Raw genomic sequence first — 19,761 nt, forward strand, 5'->3', positions numbered from 1 at the left:
TAGTGCTCGCGACAGGAATTGCCCCAAAACACTATCTGGACACATCAAAATTATAACATTATCAAATACAAAACTACCTGTTTTTGTGGGGGGAGGAGGAATGGCGGGGGGCTTGGGCTCGGCAGCCCTCTAGGGAAACCAACCAAACCCAGACATTTCTGAAAACTAGACACCCGAGGGAGTCCAGGGAGGTGTGACCTGTGTGGATCCTCCAATGTTTTCTTACCCAGAATCCTCAGCAAACCTCAAATTTAGCTTAAAAAAAAAAAAAAAAAAAAATTCCCCACATTTCTGTATGGGATCACAGCATCAGACAAATTTCCTACCACCCAACATTCCCCTCAGTCTCCCGGTAAAAATGATACCTCACTTGTGTAGGTGGGACAAGTGCCTGTGACAGGGAAGAGCCAAAAACATGACGGAATTGAGGGGGAACCAAAGTGGGTCCAAAAGGGCAGTTTGAACAAAAAAATCTTTTTTAGGCTGGCAAATGCAGCAGAATTTTTATCAGTATAGATGAGACAATGTTGGGTGGTAGGAATTTTGTGGATTCCTGCAGATTCTGGAAGGTCCCATCACAAAAATGTGGGAAAATTGTGTGATTTCCAGCAAAATTGGAGGTTTGCAGGGCATTGTGAGTAAGAAAATGGTGTGGGGTGCATGTGAAGCACACCACGCTGGAATCAACCAGATGTTTAGTTTTCAGATGTGTCTAGGTCTTGTGGATTTTTCTACATGGCAGTGTCCCTAAGTCAAAAAAGTGCAGCCCTCACCACCATTCCATTTTGAGAGTTACCAATCTCTCATGGCCCAAATGTAAAACCAAAACCCAAAATAATCAAATGTCCTCTTGCTTGCCGTGGGATAAGATGTTTTAGTGTGCGGGGGAGAGCTGAAAGACTGTTACCCCTTCAGTTGGGGTGGGGGCATAACCAGGCCCATACTGGTTGGTAGCCACCACCCCACTATTTTTTTTATTTTTTATTATTCCCTGGCATCTAGTAGACGTTCTTGCCCCCCCGGGGGGTGGATCGGGGGTAATTGCCCAATCTGCCCACAGGTGGGCAGAACAACTTTGGCCCCATTTATTTGGGGTGGGGGTATGGTGTCTAGTGGTTGGCATAACAAAAATAGGCCGATCTTAATACAATTTGCCCCCCAGGGGAGCGACCCTTGCCTAGGGGGTCGCTACCCATACATAAAGACAAAGTAAATAAAAAAATATAGCTATAGAAGTTCTATTTTTAATGCTACACGGGCCGTGTGGAAATTTAACACGACTAATGAATTTGTTTCAATTGCTCAAATCCTGAGCAAATTTCCTAGTAAAGTCGCTCCTATTGCTTTGTACAGCTGTCCACTAACATTCTTGGAACTCATTTTGGTTTATCATACGTTGCACAGTAATTGTTGTTAGTCTGCTCCCAGGCTTCACAAAAGCAGTGTTATGGAGGTATTTTGAGACAATGCTTCTTGTATTTTGTCTGAAGATAAGCAGAGAGTTTGCTGAGTTGATGGCTTCCATCAGATATGAGCTTATAGAATGATTTCCACACCTTAAAAGGACTGTCCGGTTATGTCCCAATAGGGTTTGCCACCAGTTTCTACAGCTATATGTAAGACTTCAACAATAATACACTCATTTGAAGAATACTGTAGCTATATATCTGATATATCTAAAAAGAACAGTTGAATTTGTCACCACATTGAGTTGTGTTCCAGCCTGCCTCAATACTTTCTTTTTGGTGTTATAAACAATACAATTATATTGGAAGCTCAACAATTTTCAGATTGTATCCCAATACATATATATCTCTGTAGATGGTAGATATTTCTACACATCTTTTCTTGCTTCGTGTTCTTTTTTTAACATGATATATTTACAGGGCTTAACATTAAATCCTATGTTCATTACTTTTGAATATGAAATTAGCTTACCATCACGAAGGCCCAAAAACTGGGGTGGGTGGGGAAATGTTTAATACCTAACTATGAATTATTAGGTGATCCTAATGGTTTCTGAAGCTGTGATATGGGGGTAACCAACAGTTTATTCAACTTATTGTTGACAAGCACACTTTATGTTATGAGGATATGGCTCCTGTATCCTATTAGTTTAAAGTAGGCACAGCTCATGCGCTTGCGTTTTTTAACTCTATGTATTAAAAGTTTCCACTTTGCTACTGTGGTGGATATCGTCTTTGAAAGCTATCTTGAAATATAAATAAGAATGTACTAAGTACCTAATTTGCATTGTGATTCATTTTTATATTTGTATAAAAAAATTGATATAAATAACTTTGTTTCTAACAAGGATCCAACGTAAAATGTACTAATGTTAAAGTATACTCTTTATAAGGTGGAATTCCCACACATTACTTTCTCATATCTAATCTGAGAATATAAATTGCCTGTGAAATTCACCAGCTCTGCAGTACCAATAAATTATGAGCCCCAACGTTAATACAACTGGTAGAGGGCTTTGAAAGTTTAGACAACGTGGAATTTGCTATGATTTAATCTACTTTAAATTCGGTGCAACAGGGAAGGCACAGTTCATAAGACAAGAGTTAACTAGCAGGTACAACATGAGATGTGTTTGGCTAGCATGTATAGAAAAGGCAAATGAAAACACATAGAATAGCTCATTGTAATGACAGCTACAGGTTTAGTTAAGCTGGTTACAGGCTAGATAAGCACTGCCAATGCATATAATACATGCCTGTAAGGGACACTACTACGCACAAAGTGGTGCCAATATTCCACGCACACAAAATTGTGAAAGAAACTGAATGTAGCACCTATCTGCAGTGTGTAACCATCACACAATAGGTCATGCCCATCTATTGATGACATCGCCACTAGAGGAAGATAGCTAAAGATCTATTGCCAGATGTTATGAAGGACCTCAATATATTTAAGCAGAACAATGTGAATATGGTTAAAGGTAAGGCAAGAAGTCAATGCTCCATTTATAGATGAGGTACAAGAATTTCAAAGAAGCAGAATACATAGGAAATTAACAGACAACCTGAAGCCGATACCACATTTGAGGGGAAGACCAAATCCATTAGGAATATAAAATATGTGAAGTCTGTCCAAATGGAAGATTCAGGGAGCAGACTTGAAACCAAGAAAATAAAACGAGGATCGATATCATGGAGAAGATCAGAATAAACGGAACAGAAGTAAACTGCCATGGCCAAGCTGAAAGCACTGGCTGAAGTGAAAGTCCAAGTTGAATGTGAAGACACTGGCAAGAGCAAGACTAGGAAAGAAGGCAAAAGAGCAAGACTTGGGGGTCAGAAGCGCCAGGTCTAAGTCAGAAGGGACAGTCATGAGTCAGAAGAATAAAAACAAATACATAGACCGGTTAGAGAAGTTACAAAAATTAAGGAAGAAAGCAGAGAATCAAGACCTTAAAACAAAGTGTCACTTGTACCAGCTAAATCAAAAAGTATCCTTGCAGAATTGCACAAGAAGGTTCTACGGAAACAAGCCTAGTTACTAACTTTCAATACGGTGTTGTCTAGATAACACATCAACAAGTTACATATCTTTGGGAATGACCTCTCAGATGGATAATGTAAATGTTTCCCAGGCATGAAAATGGTTCTGGAAACTTTTGAAGCAGTACTCTTGTGCGCTGGTAGGTAGCGTCCTCTGGCTCAGTGCCAACACTGTTCCACTTTGGAAGTGGTGAGTAGAGCTGTATAGAGGCACCACCCATGCACACTGGCACCAGTTGCTTTCCAAGCTGCCAAGATGGCATAACTAGTATGCAGATCGCTATATTGAGACCTTTTAGATGGAAAAAGAGCCGAGTTCATGGAACTGGGAGGTGGAAGGTTTGGTGAGGAATCTGCGGGCAGATAGAATATCCTCCACAAAAAAAACTTTACCAAAGGCAAGTAACTTGTTCTCTTGGATACTTCTAACTGTAGATTTCTCACCTTGTGGGAAGCTACTATAGCAGTACCTCCCCAGGTGGTGGGTCTGTGAATGGGCTCAGACCAATATGTCCTGCAGGACTGCATGGGCAAAATGCTCCTCTCCGTGGACCTGACTGTCAAGTCAATAGTGCTTCATGAATGTGTACTGGTGCCTATGTGGCCGCTAGACAAATGTCTAGGGCCGGTACTCTCACATGCTATTGCAGTGGTACTTGCTTTGGTTCTTGTGGAATTAGTATGTAATCCTCCTGGAGGCTGCTTCTTCACCAATGAGTAGTTGATTTAAATGCAGAGAACAATCCATCATGAGATGGCCTGGTTTCGCACTGCCTTGCTCTTCTTTGCTCTGGAAAACCCTGCAAAGAGCTAATTGGTCACATGTTGTTCCTAGGTAGAACCTATCTAAAACCTTATTGGTCTCTTAGGGTCCAAATGATGGAGTCTCTCTTTCTCCTTAGAGGGATGAAGTGGAGCAAAGAATGACAGAAGGGTGATAGCCTGCCCGACATGAAAAGGAGTGACCATTGTCAGTAGAAAGGAGACGTGGGTCCTTAACACCAGCTTTTCGGCGAAGAAAGTGGTATTAGGTGGGTTGACAAAAAGAACATGTAGCTCGCTCACATATCTAGCTGATGTTATGGGGATGAGAACGATGGTCAGAAGCCTCAAAAACCAACTGTGCAGTGTTTCAAAAGGGGTGCACAACAAATAAGTGAGAACTACATTTGAGTCCCACTGAGGAATAACAAAGGGTTTTGTTGGAAACAGAAGTTGCAATTCTTTATACAATCTCATCTCAAGTGTTTTAAATAACTAAGGCTGATCTGCAACTGCAAAAAAAGCCAAACGAGCTAACAAGTAGCCCTTGGTCATGCCCAAAGCAAGTCCTTACTGGGCTAAGTAGAGAACAAGCAACAAAACATCAGAAAACTTTCTTCGAATTGGCAATTTGTTGCGCTTGCACCAATCCTCAAATTTATCTGAACGTATCGCGTACGTTTATTTTGAGGATGGACATCATGCTGCCAAGATGATGTCCGCCTTCAACTGCCCCCGAGGTTGCTGATAACTGCTGCAGCTCCATCTCAGGTTGATGCAGATTGTGCAGAACAGGTTGCAGCACCCTGCCCTGTTGCTGCAACAGAAGATTCCTCTGGAAGTCGCAGCTTGATGGGAGAACAGATGCACATGCCTGGGAGTTACGGGTGCCACAATGTCCTGCACGTATCCGTTGCCACTATGATGACTTTGGCCTGGTCATTTCTGATGCTCTTCAGAACTTATGGTAGAAGAGGCAGTTGTGCAACAGAATACAGGAGTCCAGCGCTATATTCTAGACAGACGGCATTGAGTGAGAGACAGCGTGGGTGTGAGTGAGAGAGCTGCTTCGGAACATCCAACTTGCAAAAGTGCTGATATTGTGTGTTCCTGGCGGCAGAGAAAAGATCAAGCCAGGGTTCTCCATTGCTAGAAGACGGCCTGTGCCACTTCCATTTGCAATTACCATTTGTTATCCGTCAAGCGTTGGTGCCAGAGTTTGTCCTCCCTGAAGTTTACAGATCCCATCAGGTGGTGTACCAAAAGAGAATTTCCTATGCAGTGCAGCCACTTTAGGAGGTGCAGAGCTTTCTAACAAATGGTCCAAGACCCCATCCCACCCTACTTGTTCCAGTACCACATGGTGGTGATGTTGTCCGTGAGCACTTGCACCACCCTTCTGCTGATGGTGGGCAGAAAAACCCTTGATAAGGAATCACCATCAACTCCAACAAATTGATGTCTAGTACAGCTTCTGTCGGAGACCAGAGGCCTCCAATCTTGAAGCTTTCACAGATGGCCTCACTAAGTCAGTAATGAAGAATCTGTTACCATCACCTCTGGGTGGGGTAGGGAGAGAGTTCTGTAACTGACCCAATCGCGGTCCAGTGGCCACCAATGCAGTTCTTATGCAGACTCCTCCGAAATGTTGATAAAATCTGACAAATGCGCCGGAAGCTGTGTCCACTGGAATTTGAGGCCCCACAGCAGAGCTAGCATAAGTCACCTGTATGTTTTACCAGCAGGATGCAGGAGGCCAACAACCTATAACCCATATGGAGGTGTAGTGCTTTGGAACACTGTAGGTTATTTTCAGGCCAGAAGAAAGTAATTACGCAGTCGAAAATGCAAAAAAATTCCAAGTTTTTAATTATCCAAAATTTGCAACATTTCTGGTTTGCACACACATATCTGAGACACTTAGTTCAAACCAGCCTACTACCTACATCTTACGAGGTGTGTGCTCACTTAAAAAACAAGCATTTGCAATGCAACGGGTCTCGCGTTTGCTCATGTTAGAGCTGATAGCGTTGTTAACTCATAACCCGACTTTTCACCTATCGGCAAAAGTGCATTTATGCATGTAACCCGAAAATGTGCAATTAACTATGTAAAGCGCTCGACTTCTGCCAAGCGAAATCGCACTAGTAAATTAGAGAAAAAGTAGTCCGCGAGCCGGACAGAAAACAGCGAGCCTCGCATGTTTTCTGTACTTGGTCCATGCGCTCGAGGAGGGCTAGCCACCGGAAAAGGCATGACGCATGCATGCCTTAGACTAATGAAAGCAAGCAGATTTTAATAAGCAAGCCCACGAACCAATGAAACACACTGACGTGACGTCGACAGGGCTCCGAGCCCTTTTCTAAACACTAAAGCGCGAGCGCATGCAACGCAGAATCGACCCTAAAAAAGTACTGCGAGATATCACAAAACAAAACTTGAATAAAAAAGCGTATTTTCTTGAAATTTTCGTGGACTTTCACATACTTTTTACGAAACAGTTAAGAACATTATATATCTAGGTGTTTTTCTCTAATCAGTCAGACGGTCTAGCAAACTATGCGATGGAAACAGGGCGAAGATGCTCCAAAAGAAAAGCCATGAGTGCGGCGCACGCTTAGCACTGATGTAAGTTCTGATTTGCAAACAGAATCAAGAACCTCCAACCACAAATTAATTTCAACAGCTTCATTTAGGAGTAGGATTATTTCGGAAACAGTGCTCATAACTTGCATGCGCAAGTGAATAAGTAGCAAACACAAAAGAATTTCTATACAGCTCATGCTGACCGAAAGTGAGAGAGCACGGGGGCGGGTTAGCTGCCCGGCGTCTTCCATGTTTGAGGTGAACCCATTTACAACTTCCCCCTTTTAATTTGTAAATAAAAATGTGCCGGCGCCCAGAGCTCTCACCTGAAACACGTGGCAGCTGCAATTCAACGAGCGAGCACAGAATACTGAGGCAACGTAACCCTGATGCCATATCTGGCCTCTGGGGACAAGTGGGCCGCTGAGCACCGGAAATCAGATGAGACGCCGACGTCTTGCACGTCAATACTGTTCACAAATCCCATTGGCAAGGCTCCTTTCCGCGGCCATGAGTTATTATCCTGGACCTTGCAAAGTCATCATATGAACGTGACAATGTTTAAGTCAACAAAGGCTACATCGTCTGTGTTGCACAGCATGCCTCCGTCTCCTCATTGTGTGACAAGTTCATCTGGTCCAGACCCTACTGCCAGCAGCTCTTTAGATTTTTAAGACTACATGGAATGTTTAAAGGGAGCCTACGAGTCCCAGAATGCAACGTGCTTTTTACTAAAAATCTCACACTGGCTGAATGCTTAATGTATTTTATTTGGATCCACATGGCAACTATGTTATTGTGGATATTAGCATGGGTACCTGTTTGAGGAAGCTTTTGTACAAAATCTGAAAGAGAGCTTTTAGCAGGGGAAAAGGGATCACACACTGTTGTTAGTAAGCAGTTTGTAATACCCTGAGACAGGCGTAGTGAACACTAAACGCATACTTATTGCAGACAATGTTCTCAGTTCAAGGGCGGCGATGACCTCTTTAAAGACTTGTGTAATGAGGCTGTGTTTGTTGACAATTTATCGCAATTGCTGAACCCATCTCTAAACTGATAAGGGTCTCCTGAGACCAAGGAGGTCAATGGCGTATTTGTACACATTCTTCAATGAAGCACCTAAACGGGTTTAATAACATGAATAAATAAATAACACAAGGGCATAAAGGTGTTGTTCGCCCTTTTGAACACTTGTTCTGAGTAGTCTAATAACTGCGTGGGGTCGAGTGGTTACCACCGTGACTAGAGGTAGCTGCCAGCAGTGCCCCCCCCCCCCTCCTCAAACACTGACTTAATAAAAGAACACTAAAGATCCGATTCACCAACATTTTACTCATGAGTGCACTGGATTAAGTCTCCCCTGCTCACACCAATCTCCGTGCTTCGGGCACTCCCTGCGTTGGCATGAGGCACCCCGTCCACAAACTATCAAACGCAGTTTCACTTGGCCGAAGCACTACTTTATGACCTTAGCAAGTACAGCTTTTTAGCCGATGTCTTCCGGAAAATGTGGTGTAAAATACCCTTTATTTTATAAGATTTCATGACGGGGAAACCCCCCTGCACGCATGGAAAACTAGGGATTGCTCAATGCAATTCGACATAGGTATGGTAGACTTGGTGCACAACACACCGATTTCCTCAATGGGGCGTGACTGTGGCTTCTTTCAGACACCTACAAGAGAGACCGTTAGCACCATTTTGCAGGCAACATAATTATGCTTGCTTCACTGTGTACCCATTAATTCATTATTTCGTCAGAGCACTGAACTTCCTAGGCCCCATCACAGGCTTGGCGCTCTCAGGCTTTTTGTTTTTTTGCATCAATTCATCCCTTATGGTCTGACTAATTTGTACATGACGGGTTGCATACTACAGATTATGTGCAAGCCATATTCATCATGACTAATGATCTGAGCTTTTAGGCACTAAAAGACCAAGCTCTACACTGGATACTCACAGTGCCGTTGGTTTATCACAAAATGCTTATTAAACAATTCTCAAACCGCGATCAAAAACTCAGCTAACAATTATACTAGTAGAGTATATTAATTATATCTTGTCCATTAAATGTAATTCATATAAAAAGACAGTCCAAATTCGCCCAACTGGGACATATCAAAGACTCAAAGGCACAAAAATAGCTTTAGAAATGAAAATGAGCCTCTATGCACCCAGCAAATGCCAGTGAATAGTCCTGTTGTTCGAGGTCCAAGCTGGCAGGTTTGAACACGTTCAGAATGTGATGCTTTTGCCAGAGAGAAGTGTTCACCATTTTCAGAAATCGCACATGAATGCAAGACGCCTAAGCTTGGGCAACCTGACTATGGCCCTTTCACTATAAACAAAAACAGGAGTAAACCAGTTTTCCACTGACATCAAAAGCATTTTCCAAAAACCCCACCCAAGCAAAATACCATATTCTAGAACAGCAAGTACTGCAAGTGTTCTGACACCAAATAGCCGAAGGAACTTTCTCAAAACCTGCTCCACAGTGAAGTGAATTGCCATGGAATAAATAGCTCTTCATGCAGGAGCAGCTGTAGGTTTTACAAATAAACATATGCTAGCTAGTAAATACTAGTGTAAATATTATATATTGCTAATTAACTCCCTTGTGCCTCTCTAAACAAGTTCTCTTCACCCATGACCAGGTATATTTGCAAAATCTATGATTTCTCATTAGTCAACTTCGATTTGTAACAAGTTACTTGTACACTGTGGTTCTCCAGTATTGAAATCTTTCATAGGTTCACATGCTTGAATCTTCCCCTTCGTCATGGTGGGAGCCCCATGGTATTTTTAAGAAAGAAATACTAAAAAAGTACATTGAAGGGCCGTAGAAATTCAAGTGACATTGTTAACCAATTCAAATTGTTTTATTAGTCCCAAACGTCAGCCAATCAGAGGCTGGACCCATGACCACTTTTCCCATGCAGAGCCACCATACCTCAAATTTCGAGCACAAGTGTGAAAATGTATTTTATTTGTGTTTGGATGATGAGGTATAAGAGTGGTAGGCTTAAACAGTGAGGTGGGTGGGCTCAGTTTCGATACTGGAGAACTACAGTGTACAGGTAAGTAACTTGTTTTTTTCTCCAGTATTAAACCTTTCATAGATTCACATGCTTGAATCAGAATATATAGCAGTAGATAACTTAAGAGCGTTTAGGCAGAACCACTCTTAACAAGGTGTACCTAAAATAAGCTACGAAGTACAGCGACATAGAGCTACCTTATTTAGCCAACAAGAAAAAACAACAGCTACAATATATACAGATATATAAAATGTATATACACAATGAAGCATTATAACATAATGCGTGTGGGGGGAAAAAAAACTAAAAAACTAAAATTCAATGAAAAAGATGATGCAAGACTGCCTGCTTGACAGCTGCATCTGCTCTCAATGCCAAGTCCAAACAATAATGCTTGGTGAAAGTATGCATATTCAAACATATTGCTGACCTACAGATATCTGGGAGCGACACTCCCACGAATAAGACTAAGGATGTAGCAGTCTTCCTAGTAGGATGTGCAGTCACTTTTCTGGACAGTGGTCTTTCTGTCTCATCGTGGCAGAAAGCAATACTTGATGATACCCAGCACGCTATGCTGCTTCTGGATAATGCATTCCCCGTTCTGGGAGAGCCGAAAGAAATGAAAAGCTGATCATATTTCCTAAAAAGTTTTGCCCTGTGAATGCAGAATTTCAAACAGCGTTTGACATCTAGCAAGTAAAGAGCCTGTTCCGCCACTGAAGAAGGGCTTTTAAAATACATTGTCAATATTATAGGCTCATTCAAATGAAAAGAGGTGGGAACTTTAGGAATGAATTTTGGGTTTGTCCTTAACAGAACATTGTCTTCCTTAAACTGAAGAAAAGGCTTAGAGATTGTAAAAGCCTGAATCTTGCTAACCCTTTTGGCAGACGTGAGGGCTAATAGAAGGGCCGTCTTCCATGAGACATACTTCAGGTCTGCCTTATGAACAGGTTCGAAAGGTAGCTTCATAAGCTGGGAAAGAACCATAATCAACTGCCAAGATGTATATGGTAGTTTGAGCGGTGGAAAGGCCCTGAAGAGGCATTTTGTGAATTCTTTTACCAGTCTAGTGGACCATAGAGCAATATCCCCAGTCCTTCTGCAGAATCTGGAAATTGCTGCTAAATGCCCCTTGACGGAAGAGTGTGCTAAATCTAACTTTGCCAAATGAAGAAGATACGGCAGCAGTTGCTCTTGGGAAGAATGAAAAGAATGAACGTCATTTTAGATACACCAAGAAGAGAATAACTTCCACTTTTCCATATAAGATATGTTTGTAGAAAAAGTTCTTGCCTGTTTCAGTATAGATTTGCATTCTGTTGCTATAGCTAGAGAGCCAAACTCATGTTCATGAGGTTCCATGCTGACAAATTGAAAGACTATCTGTGGATGCAAAATCTGGCCGTTGCTCATGGCAATTAGATTGGTCCTCAGCTTGAAGGGAATGGGTTTGAGAAGTTCTGTGTACTAAAACTGTCTCTGCATGCCACGGCTATTAGAATGAGATGACCTGGCTCTTCATCTTGCGCAAACACCCTGGGAATGAGAGGGAAGGGTTGGAATACATAGACAAATATTCCTGTCCACTAAATCTGGAGCGCATTCCCCTCAAGACCCTGTCTGTGGGAAGCTGCTTGCAAATCTTTTGCCTTCTCGTTGAATAGTCGCAAAGAGGTTGTGTTTTGGGGTGCCCCATTTCCTGAAGACCTATCACAGTTGCCTGTGATCCATTTCCCATTTGTGGCATTGACTGGGTGCCCTGCTGAGAGAATCAGCCCACACAATGTACATTCCTAGGTCATGTTCTACATGCAGTGATAGGCTGATTTTTAGTAACCACTCCATGATTTGCTGGGCCTGAGAGGAAAGGTTCTTTGACATTGTGCCCCCTTGCTTGGCAAGGTAAAACATAGTGGTGGTGTTGTCCATTCTGACTAGGACAGAGAACCCGCAAATTCTGGGTTAAAAATGACTGGAGTCCTAGGAAAACCACCTTTAGTTCTAGCATATTGATGTGCATTTGTGCTTCCTGGACAGACCATTTTCCGAAGACTTCTAGCTCTTGGAGATGTGCTCCCTAACCGTCCAAGGAAGCATCCGTTGTCATTATGAAACTTGGCCATGCTGCACTGAAGGAGAGATCTAGAGATATGATGCTTTCCTTTCCCCCATCATGACAAAGCTCTTCTAGTAGTAGTGGTGATGTTGATTATATCTTTGAACGAGCAGTGAATTTGAATCCACTGAGCATCCAACTGCTCTAGTAGAGGTCTCATTTGTAGACAGTTTGGGATTAATGGGCTGCAGAAAGATAGCATGCCCAACATAGATTTGAACATCTTCAATGACGTGGACCTTCTTCTTAGAAGGGAAGCAGCTGTCCTCATTATTTTTTGTCTCCTTTCCCTGGTCGGGTAAGCTTTTGCAACAGTAGTGTCTAGCGCAGCCTCTAGAAATACCAACACTTGAGATGGAAAGAGAGATGATTTATCCATATTCAGTTAGAGCCCTAGAGACTTGAAGAGCAGCCGACAAGTAAAGGTAGAATCTTTTGTAGTACTGAATGTGGATCCCTTGACTAACCAGTCGTCCAGGTATGGGAACACCTGGTGACTGCGTCTTCTCAGGAATGCAGTTACTGGTGCCATGCACTTTGCAAAGACGCTGGGAGCGGACAGTAGCCCAACTATGAATTGATAGTGTCACCCCGCCATCACAAACCTTAAGAATTGATGATGATTCATTTGTATGGGAATGTGGAAATATGCGTCTAAGAGATCGAGAAATGTCATGAAATCTTCTATGTTGATCATAAGCAGAATCTCATGTAATGAGAGCATGCAGAAGGGCTGTTTTTTAATGTATTTGTTTAGGTTTCTGAATTACATGACCTGTCTCAATTAACTGGACTTTTTCTTTATCATAAAGAAGTTGGAATAGAAGTCTTTAACCAACTGCCGGAAATGGTCTTCTTCTATAGCTCCCGTCAAAAAAAGAGCTGAAATTTCCTGGTTTAGGAGAGTGAGGTGTTTATATGCTCTCTTGCATGGCGGATGACATGGGGGCTTCTGCAGAAATTCTAGATGTGACCCTGATGTATGATGTCTAAAACCCATCTGTCGCTAGTGATACTCTCCCACTGATTGATAAAGGTGGTGGTACGAGGTGGCTAGTGCCAGAGAAATGTCACTGTCGTCTTGACGAATCTTGGGATTTTCCTCCCATCAAAGCCCTCCTTCAAGCTGGTTGTGTGGAGTAAGCAGTGCTGGAACCTCTGTACTTCTGCTGTTAGCTGGTGTATTGTGATCGGTATCCTTGCTGTGCGTACGCTTGGTACCTGTATGACTGGAAAGAGGGCCTCCCACCATCACTATAAGGGATGATTATATAGAGAGCGATCAAGATGATCAGCCTGAAGAAGGAGAGCCAGTACACCAGGTCAGGAATGGGATGACTACATAGCTCTATCTTCTGTCATCTATCCCTTCTCCAGCTCGTTCTCCTCCTGAGGATACATGAGGATTTCACGAAATAATGGAATGTGCTTTCAAAAGATTCTATCTGCCTCTCCCTCTCAGAATGGTTCCTGGTCAAATTCTGCAAGGAAATCTGATAAGTCTATCCCAATTTTGAGTCTGGTTCAGATTTGATTCAGAAATTGCACATCCTTCGAACGTCTCTGGCAAACACCTATTGATTGAATGGGCAATGAGACTAAACCTACTTCCAACGCTACCCTCATTGCCCTTTTGCACACCTGGTGCTACCCTCATCACACCTGATCTCAAGAGTCATTAAATCAGCAGTACAAAAATTAAATAAACAAGGTTGTAAGGTATTTTTTTATTTTTAAACTTTCTGCAGTGCCTCCTCTTAGTCCTCTCTTGCTCTATTGACTCATTAGTAGGTTGCTACAGAGGGCTCAGGGATGGACAATCTTGGGCTATTTAGTGAGCTGTCACATGTCTTTGATGCACATCACACTGACAGTAGTGCACAGAGACCATTCAGTGCAGCACACAGGGAATAAATACAGAAACGGAGGAAAAAAATGCTTGTGTCAGACCAGCAAAAAAACAGAGAATGAACGCCCACACATTTGTAAAAAGGAGCAGGCGGGGTCTCAAGTTCATTTGTCTTCTTACAAGAAGAAGATGAGGGATGGCGCAACTCTAGCCTCAAGCACTGGGCATAAAACTAGAATACCTAAAAGTATTTTTTATTTAAAAACTACTTTTTTTCAAAGAAATGTAAAATACTTTTTTCTAGAAGTATTCATTCATTTAACTAGACTTTTACGTATTAAAACCTTTTTAAGTGGAAAACTGCGTTTGGCAATGGTATCACCAACAAACCACACTTGTAATTATTTACTGTGGTAATAGCAGCCAGTGACTGGACAGTAAGGCCCTTATTACAGGTGTAGCTGTCCTGGGACTGCCAGACTCTCGGTGGAGGTCGGACCGCAGCCAAAGCAGCCGTCCGGCCTCCACATTATGACCATGGTGAAGCCGCTACGGTACGACTGCCGGCACAGACTGGCAGTGCCAGTGGTCTTAATCTGCCACGGCTGCGCTGCACGCAGCACTGCTCTGGGGATTACAAGTCCCCTCTCTGCCGGCTTTTACCTGGTGGTTCAACTGCCATGCAAAGGCTGGCAGAGACGGGGGAGCCGGGGGCCCCTGCACTGCCAATGCACTTGACATGGGCAGTGCTGGGGTCCCCATGGACAGCCCTATTGTGCTTTTCACTGCCTGAATTACACGCAACGAAAAGTGCGACGGGTGTTGTTGCACCCAATACACAGCTACATTGCTGCCAGCTCAATTACGAGCCGGCTTCAATGTGGTGGTCTGTTTTCCACTGACCCAGCGGGAAACTCATAATATAACCAGAATGGCGGTTTTCCGGCCCAATTAGTTTGGCGGGGGCCTCTGCCGCAAGCCAAACTCATAATGAGGGCCTTACTCTGTGGGGGAGAACGTAGACGAAAGGATAGCATAGGTGACAGAGACAGACCTAGTATTTTTTCTTTTATTAAATGTTATCTGTTATCCTTAACCTAATCTTCATATTTAGGTAGCATTTGTTTTAATTATGTTTAATACTCATAGATCATGGGGATCACTTGAAACAATTACACTAACCCTTGTAAATGAATTAATGTAAAGTTATTCTGTATTTCTTTAATACCAAAACGTACCATTTTTAATTATTAACTTTAAACATGTAATTTTGCTACATCAATGTATGGTTACTGAAGCAATGGAGCTATACCCCCTGAAGGCACCCACAATTGTGCATGCATTCTGCCCTCTCTCAACTCCATATGCTAACTCTGGGAGCATATCAACTGGAGAAAGTGCACTTTTTGATAACCATCCCATGGCGCAAACTGGGGTCGTTCACTGGATCTATATGTAACCTTGGTTTTGTACGCATACCTATTAATCGATGTCAAAATTACGGAAGTTTCACCAGACTAGCCTCATAAAGAAACACTTGTCCTACTTAAAAAGATATTCACACCCTTCATCATAAATACGGGAAAGTAGATCAAATCCACAGGTATTCTTTCTAGGGAAAATTGAACTTAATACGTGTGATATATCAGGTCAAACGCTTGAGTTCCATCTGAAGTGACAAATACCTTTTTTGCGCTTTCAGGACCTGCCTCATCGAAGCGAAAACGAACAATCCGAAAGTCCTTACAATAAATAATTAGCTCTGTCGGGTTGAATTTCAGTTTGTGATTGGATGCCAGTATCTTCTGCTTCCTCTTCGTGTCATTTACTGTAACCAAAACAATAACAGGTTAAAATATAGAGGAATACCCAGCATATCAGCAATAACATTTTTGCTACGTAGAGTTGCTGGCCTCCATGCAAAGAAACACACGAGCACTGAATGGTAGACGTACAACGTACAGGGGACAATGTCATGTTTAAGCCTGGAAGAAGCTTTCTGGCTGAAGTTTCAAGTAAAGGTTTGGAGTCCAACAGAGCCTTTACAAAGTATGTCGTGCTGAGTTCACTATATTGTTTTGTTTTAAATTATGAATTTGTTTTTAGGTGCCTTGCGCGGGAAGATACCATCCACGAAGGGCAATGTGGGACTTTTTATAGGCCCTGCATGATTGATCACATTTTCCCCACCAAATGTGCGACCTTCACCTTTCCCGCAGTAGTAATTCGGCTTTAACCTCTACCTTCAGAATACACTCTTCACAATGCCAAACATCTTTTCAAACACAAAGCAAACCTGTACAAAATGTACATCATATGCTAAAACACCAACTTTCATACATGCATATAACCAACATCATGCAGCAGATGACCTACATCGGGGGTCAGCGTGCAGCAAGCCCTGTACCAATAGGCAACAGGGCACAGGACACCTGAACCTTAAAAAGCCCCCGGTCACTGGCGAGGGAAGTGCAATTTCCCCCACTCTCCATGAGCACTGCGAGGGGTGTAATGCACAGGCAATCTCCATGTATTTTGGTAGTCCAAGAGGAAAGGGCCAACCCTCCCCTCTCACACCTCCACAATGTAAGGGTGGGGGTTAAGTTTTAGTTAGCGAGAGTGAGGAGCCACATACAACTGTAGAATGATTTCATGCCTTTGTGCAAGGTGGGATGACATGGATGTCACATACCTCCCTAGCAAGCAGGGTGTAAGTTCATTATCTCCCACCTTTCTCACCCACCCTTAGGCAAAGCAGGGGATTGCTGTTATTAGAACCAGGGATCTTGGCAAGGGGAGCAGGCTGAAGCAAATTCCTTTTTTTTTAAACTCTAGGACAGGCTGGGTAAAACATTCATAAGCGGGAGGATTTACTAACCCATCAAAGACTAGACTGATAGAATATGCCACATTCCAACACAAACATCAATACTACATAGCTTGACATGCACACACACAAAGTACAATAAACTAATTTGGACATTAAGCAGATTGCTCTTTCCGAAAAGCTTTCGTACAACAGAGACCCTCTTAGCAAGCTACATTTCTAATCTATCAAACAAGCCTGCCTTAACAGCAGTTTTGACACACATGAACCAGCTCCACTGCGAACGTTCCAACTGAAAATCAGAACTGTACACAACACAAATCCATAACACACACAAATACCAGAGATCCATGACAATACACCCTCTAACAAGCAACAAACACAAGCAATATACTGAAACCTATACAACCAGACTTAAGTACCCTACACCACAGGCAAATCATAAAAATGGGTGCCAGGCACTATACAATAACATAACATGCACTGTAAAGCACTGATGATTGTGCACAACCCCCTTTAGCTTTACATAGGCCCGACCTGGACTGAAAAGCACTCAGAACGAACTTGCATCTACTATCATTCAGGAAGGAACATAAGGCTAATCTATTCACAAACATTTTCCAGTCTAATAATCTGTCTCTTCAGATAAAATGTCCAAATCTCCCTTTGCAAATTCCTTAACTATTACCTATATACTATCTGTATCTAAAACCGTCTAAAACTTGTTTTACTTAAAGCACTCCATTGTCCTTGCGGCTTGGTACGCAGTATATAAACAACACAAAAATTAGCCTGCTTTAGACCCGACTAGTGATGCCTTGAAAACAAACCTAAAAGTTCAGGGTATGGCTACTGCTCACCTCAAAGAAAAACAGTACGTCGTTCGACACGCCAATCTATACATGTAATAGACTACAAAGATATGTATCTGGATCCAACCAACCATACGGTCACCTTAACACAAACCATTAGTTTAATTTATTTTTAATACACTGCTGTTTAATAACTTTACACAACCAAACAGTAATGCACAACTGATAAATATAACTCCGCACGACACATGAAAAAGCTACTAAATCAAGGAAGAGCTACAGTTAAATACTAATGAAAGATGGTGCTATATAAGTGCTGGAAATATAACACCTGGATAAAATGGAAGAAGAAACTAGAATAATAAGTCTCCTAAAACAGCTGACTTTGTCAGGGCCGAATTCACACTGAAAATATTTATTTAAAACTTAAAGAAACTGGCATGCAATCCCTCATTCAAACTGTTTGTGTGTGCATCCTTATCAAAAGCTATAACTTATTCACACAAACGGCTTACTTCAAGCCTTCTGGCCAACGGCCTTGTTAATAGTGCCCCAATTCCCAAAGCTCGTGAATGGAGCTGTACCAAATATTGTACGTTTATAAGTTTACTGCAATAGCAAGATAATATCCAGTCTGCCCAATTTTAAGATATTTGTTCTATTTGACATGCACTTTTAAAGAACAACCCCAATATATGTACGCCTAAAATAAAGTGATGTCATAAACGGAGGACTAAAACGTCAACATCGGACCAAAGCCTACAGGATGAACGCCATGTTGGGTGTGATTGGGGTCTCATTTCTACCACGAACTAAGCTGTCAGGACCTCTGACAGTAAAGCCAGACAACCAAAATTGGTGAGTCCGAGGACGTTTAATGTCAACTTATTGTCTACCCATTTTTTTGTCTGCATAAATAATCTGTGATGTATTCAGGTCATTGATTCCTGGAACAGATTTTGGATCCCAACTGCTTCCTGTATAAGACCGCACGATAAGGTGGTAGTGAATGCTACATTGACGGCGAACCACAGCCTCAATAAGGTATTGACGAGTTAAGTTTAGCTATACCATTCGTCCCCTAGTTGGCTGGTAATTCATGAGTCATGGGTTATATTACCACAATTGCCTCTCATCTTGTTTTGTTATTAGCCGATGTTGGTTTTCTGGCACTTATTTTGATTCACTTTTGTGCACCCACCAGTGTGCACCACCATTTTTCTGCTATTTCCTGTTTTGCCTTATTATTTACGTTGCATTTACATGGACCACATGAAGTGTCATTGGCACTTTGAGGGTGAAGGATACTGGATCTCCCTTTGCATTTAATGTATTCTGCCTGATTCGAACACTTTATTGTGTCTATCTTTTCACTGCAAATTCTTATTGTCTTCTGTAAGCATGATCTCCTTTATAGCATGTTTCTCCTCGAGTATGGTTGGCAACTAGACCAATTATGACGTATTACCATATCTTAACTTTGTCCTTTATTTCTATTTTACCCTTTTTTATTTCTCCCCTTCTTGGTCTCTTTCAGTATATACAACCTCATTCTCAGGCACTAATTCGTAGTCCTGAAGATGGTCCCATGCACATTTCCCTAAAGGGACCAAAACGTCGACTTAGAATTGTACCTTAATTCACTGACTAAATGAAGATTGGTTCTGTGTTTGAGTAGAGGTACAATACTGATTTTGACACATTATATTATATTATATTCCTCTGTGTTGGTTCCTCATGCCTGAGACAGATAATTGCACTTTAAAATTCCCGAAATCTGTCGACTGGTTCCCTGTACAAGGTTTGGTATACTATTGATCAATCTGAATACACTAAACCCTATTGGTTCATACTGGAGGTCAAGTGATATTTGTGTGTTGCTTCGCTTAAGAAATAAACCTTTCTGTGTATTTAGTCTACAGATATAACCATGTAGTCGCTGGAAATTGTGATTCCACGGTTCTACTAAAAGTCGAAAACATTACTGAGAGCTGCTTCCCTTCATTCGAGTTCTCTCTTTGCTGATGTATTTTATTTAGCTATTTTTTGGTTGTTTATAATAAATACATTTTAAGCATACTTACATAGATGTCATTGAATCTCAGTGTATATTGTATTCAGTATGGGAAGGGCCCCGTCATTCTCTATAACACAATTCCAGAATCAAGAAGGGGGACTCTTTATATCAGCTTACTCAGTTTATATTTAACCCAACTAATGTGCAAGAGTTTATGGTTCAACAGTAGCTCTCAC

At 42.0% G+C, this 19,761-nt stretch overlaps 1 protein-coding gene across 1 annotated transcript in view; it reads right to left on the bottom strand.

Annotated features, from left to right (window-relative positions):
* Window positions 1-19,761, bottom strand: part of MTMR10 (myotubularin related protein 10) — a 300,662-nt gene that overhangs the window by 208,335 nt on the left and 72,566 nt on the right. The window contains exon 5 of the mRNA XM_069222394.1: window positions 15,555-15,697. Coding sequence (XP_069078495.1) covers window positions 15,555-15,697 — 143 coding nt within the window. The remainder of the gene's footprint in view (window positions 1-15,554; window positions 15,698-19,761) is intronic.

This window comes from Pleurodeles waltl, chromosome 3_1, assembly GCF_031143425.1.
Source record: "Pleurodeles waltl isolate 20211129_DDA chromosome 3_1, aPleWal1.hap1.20221129, whole genome shotgun sequence".
NCBI classification, from domain to species: Eukaryota; Metazoa; Chordata; class Amphibia; order Caudata; family Salamandridae; genus Pleurodeles; species Pleurodeles waltl.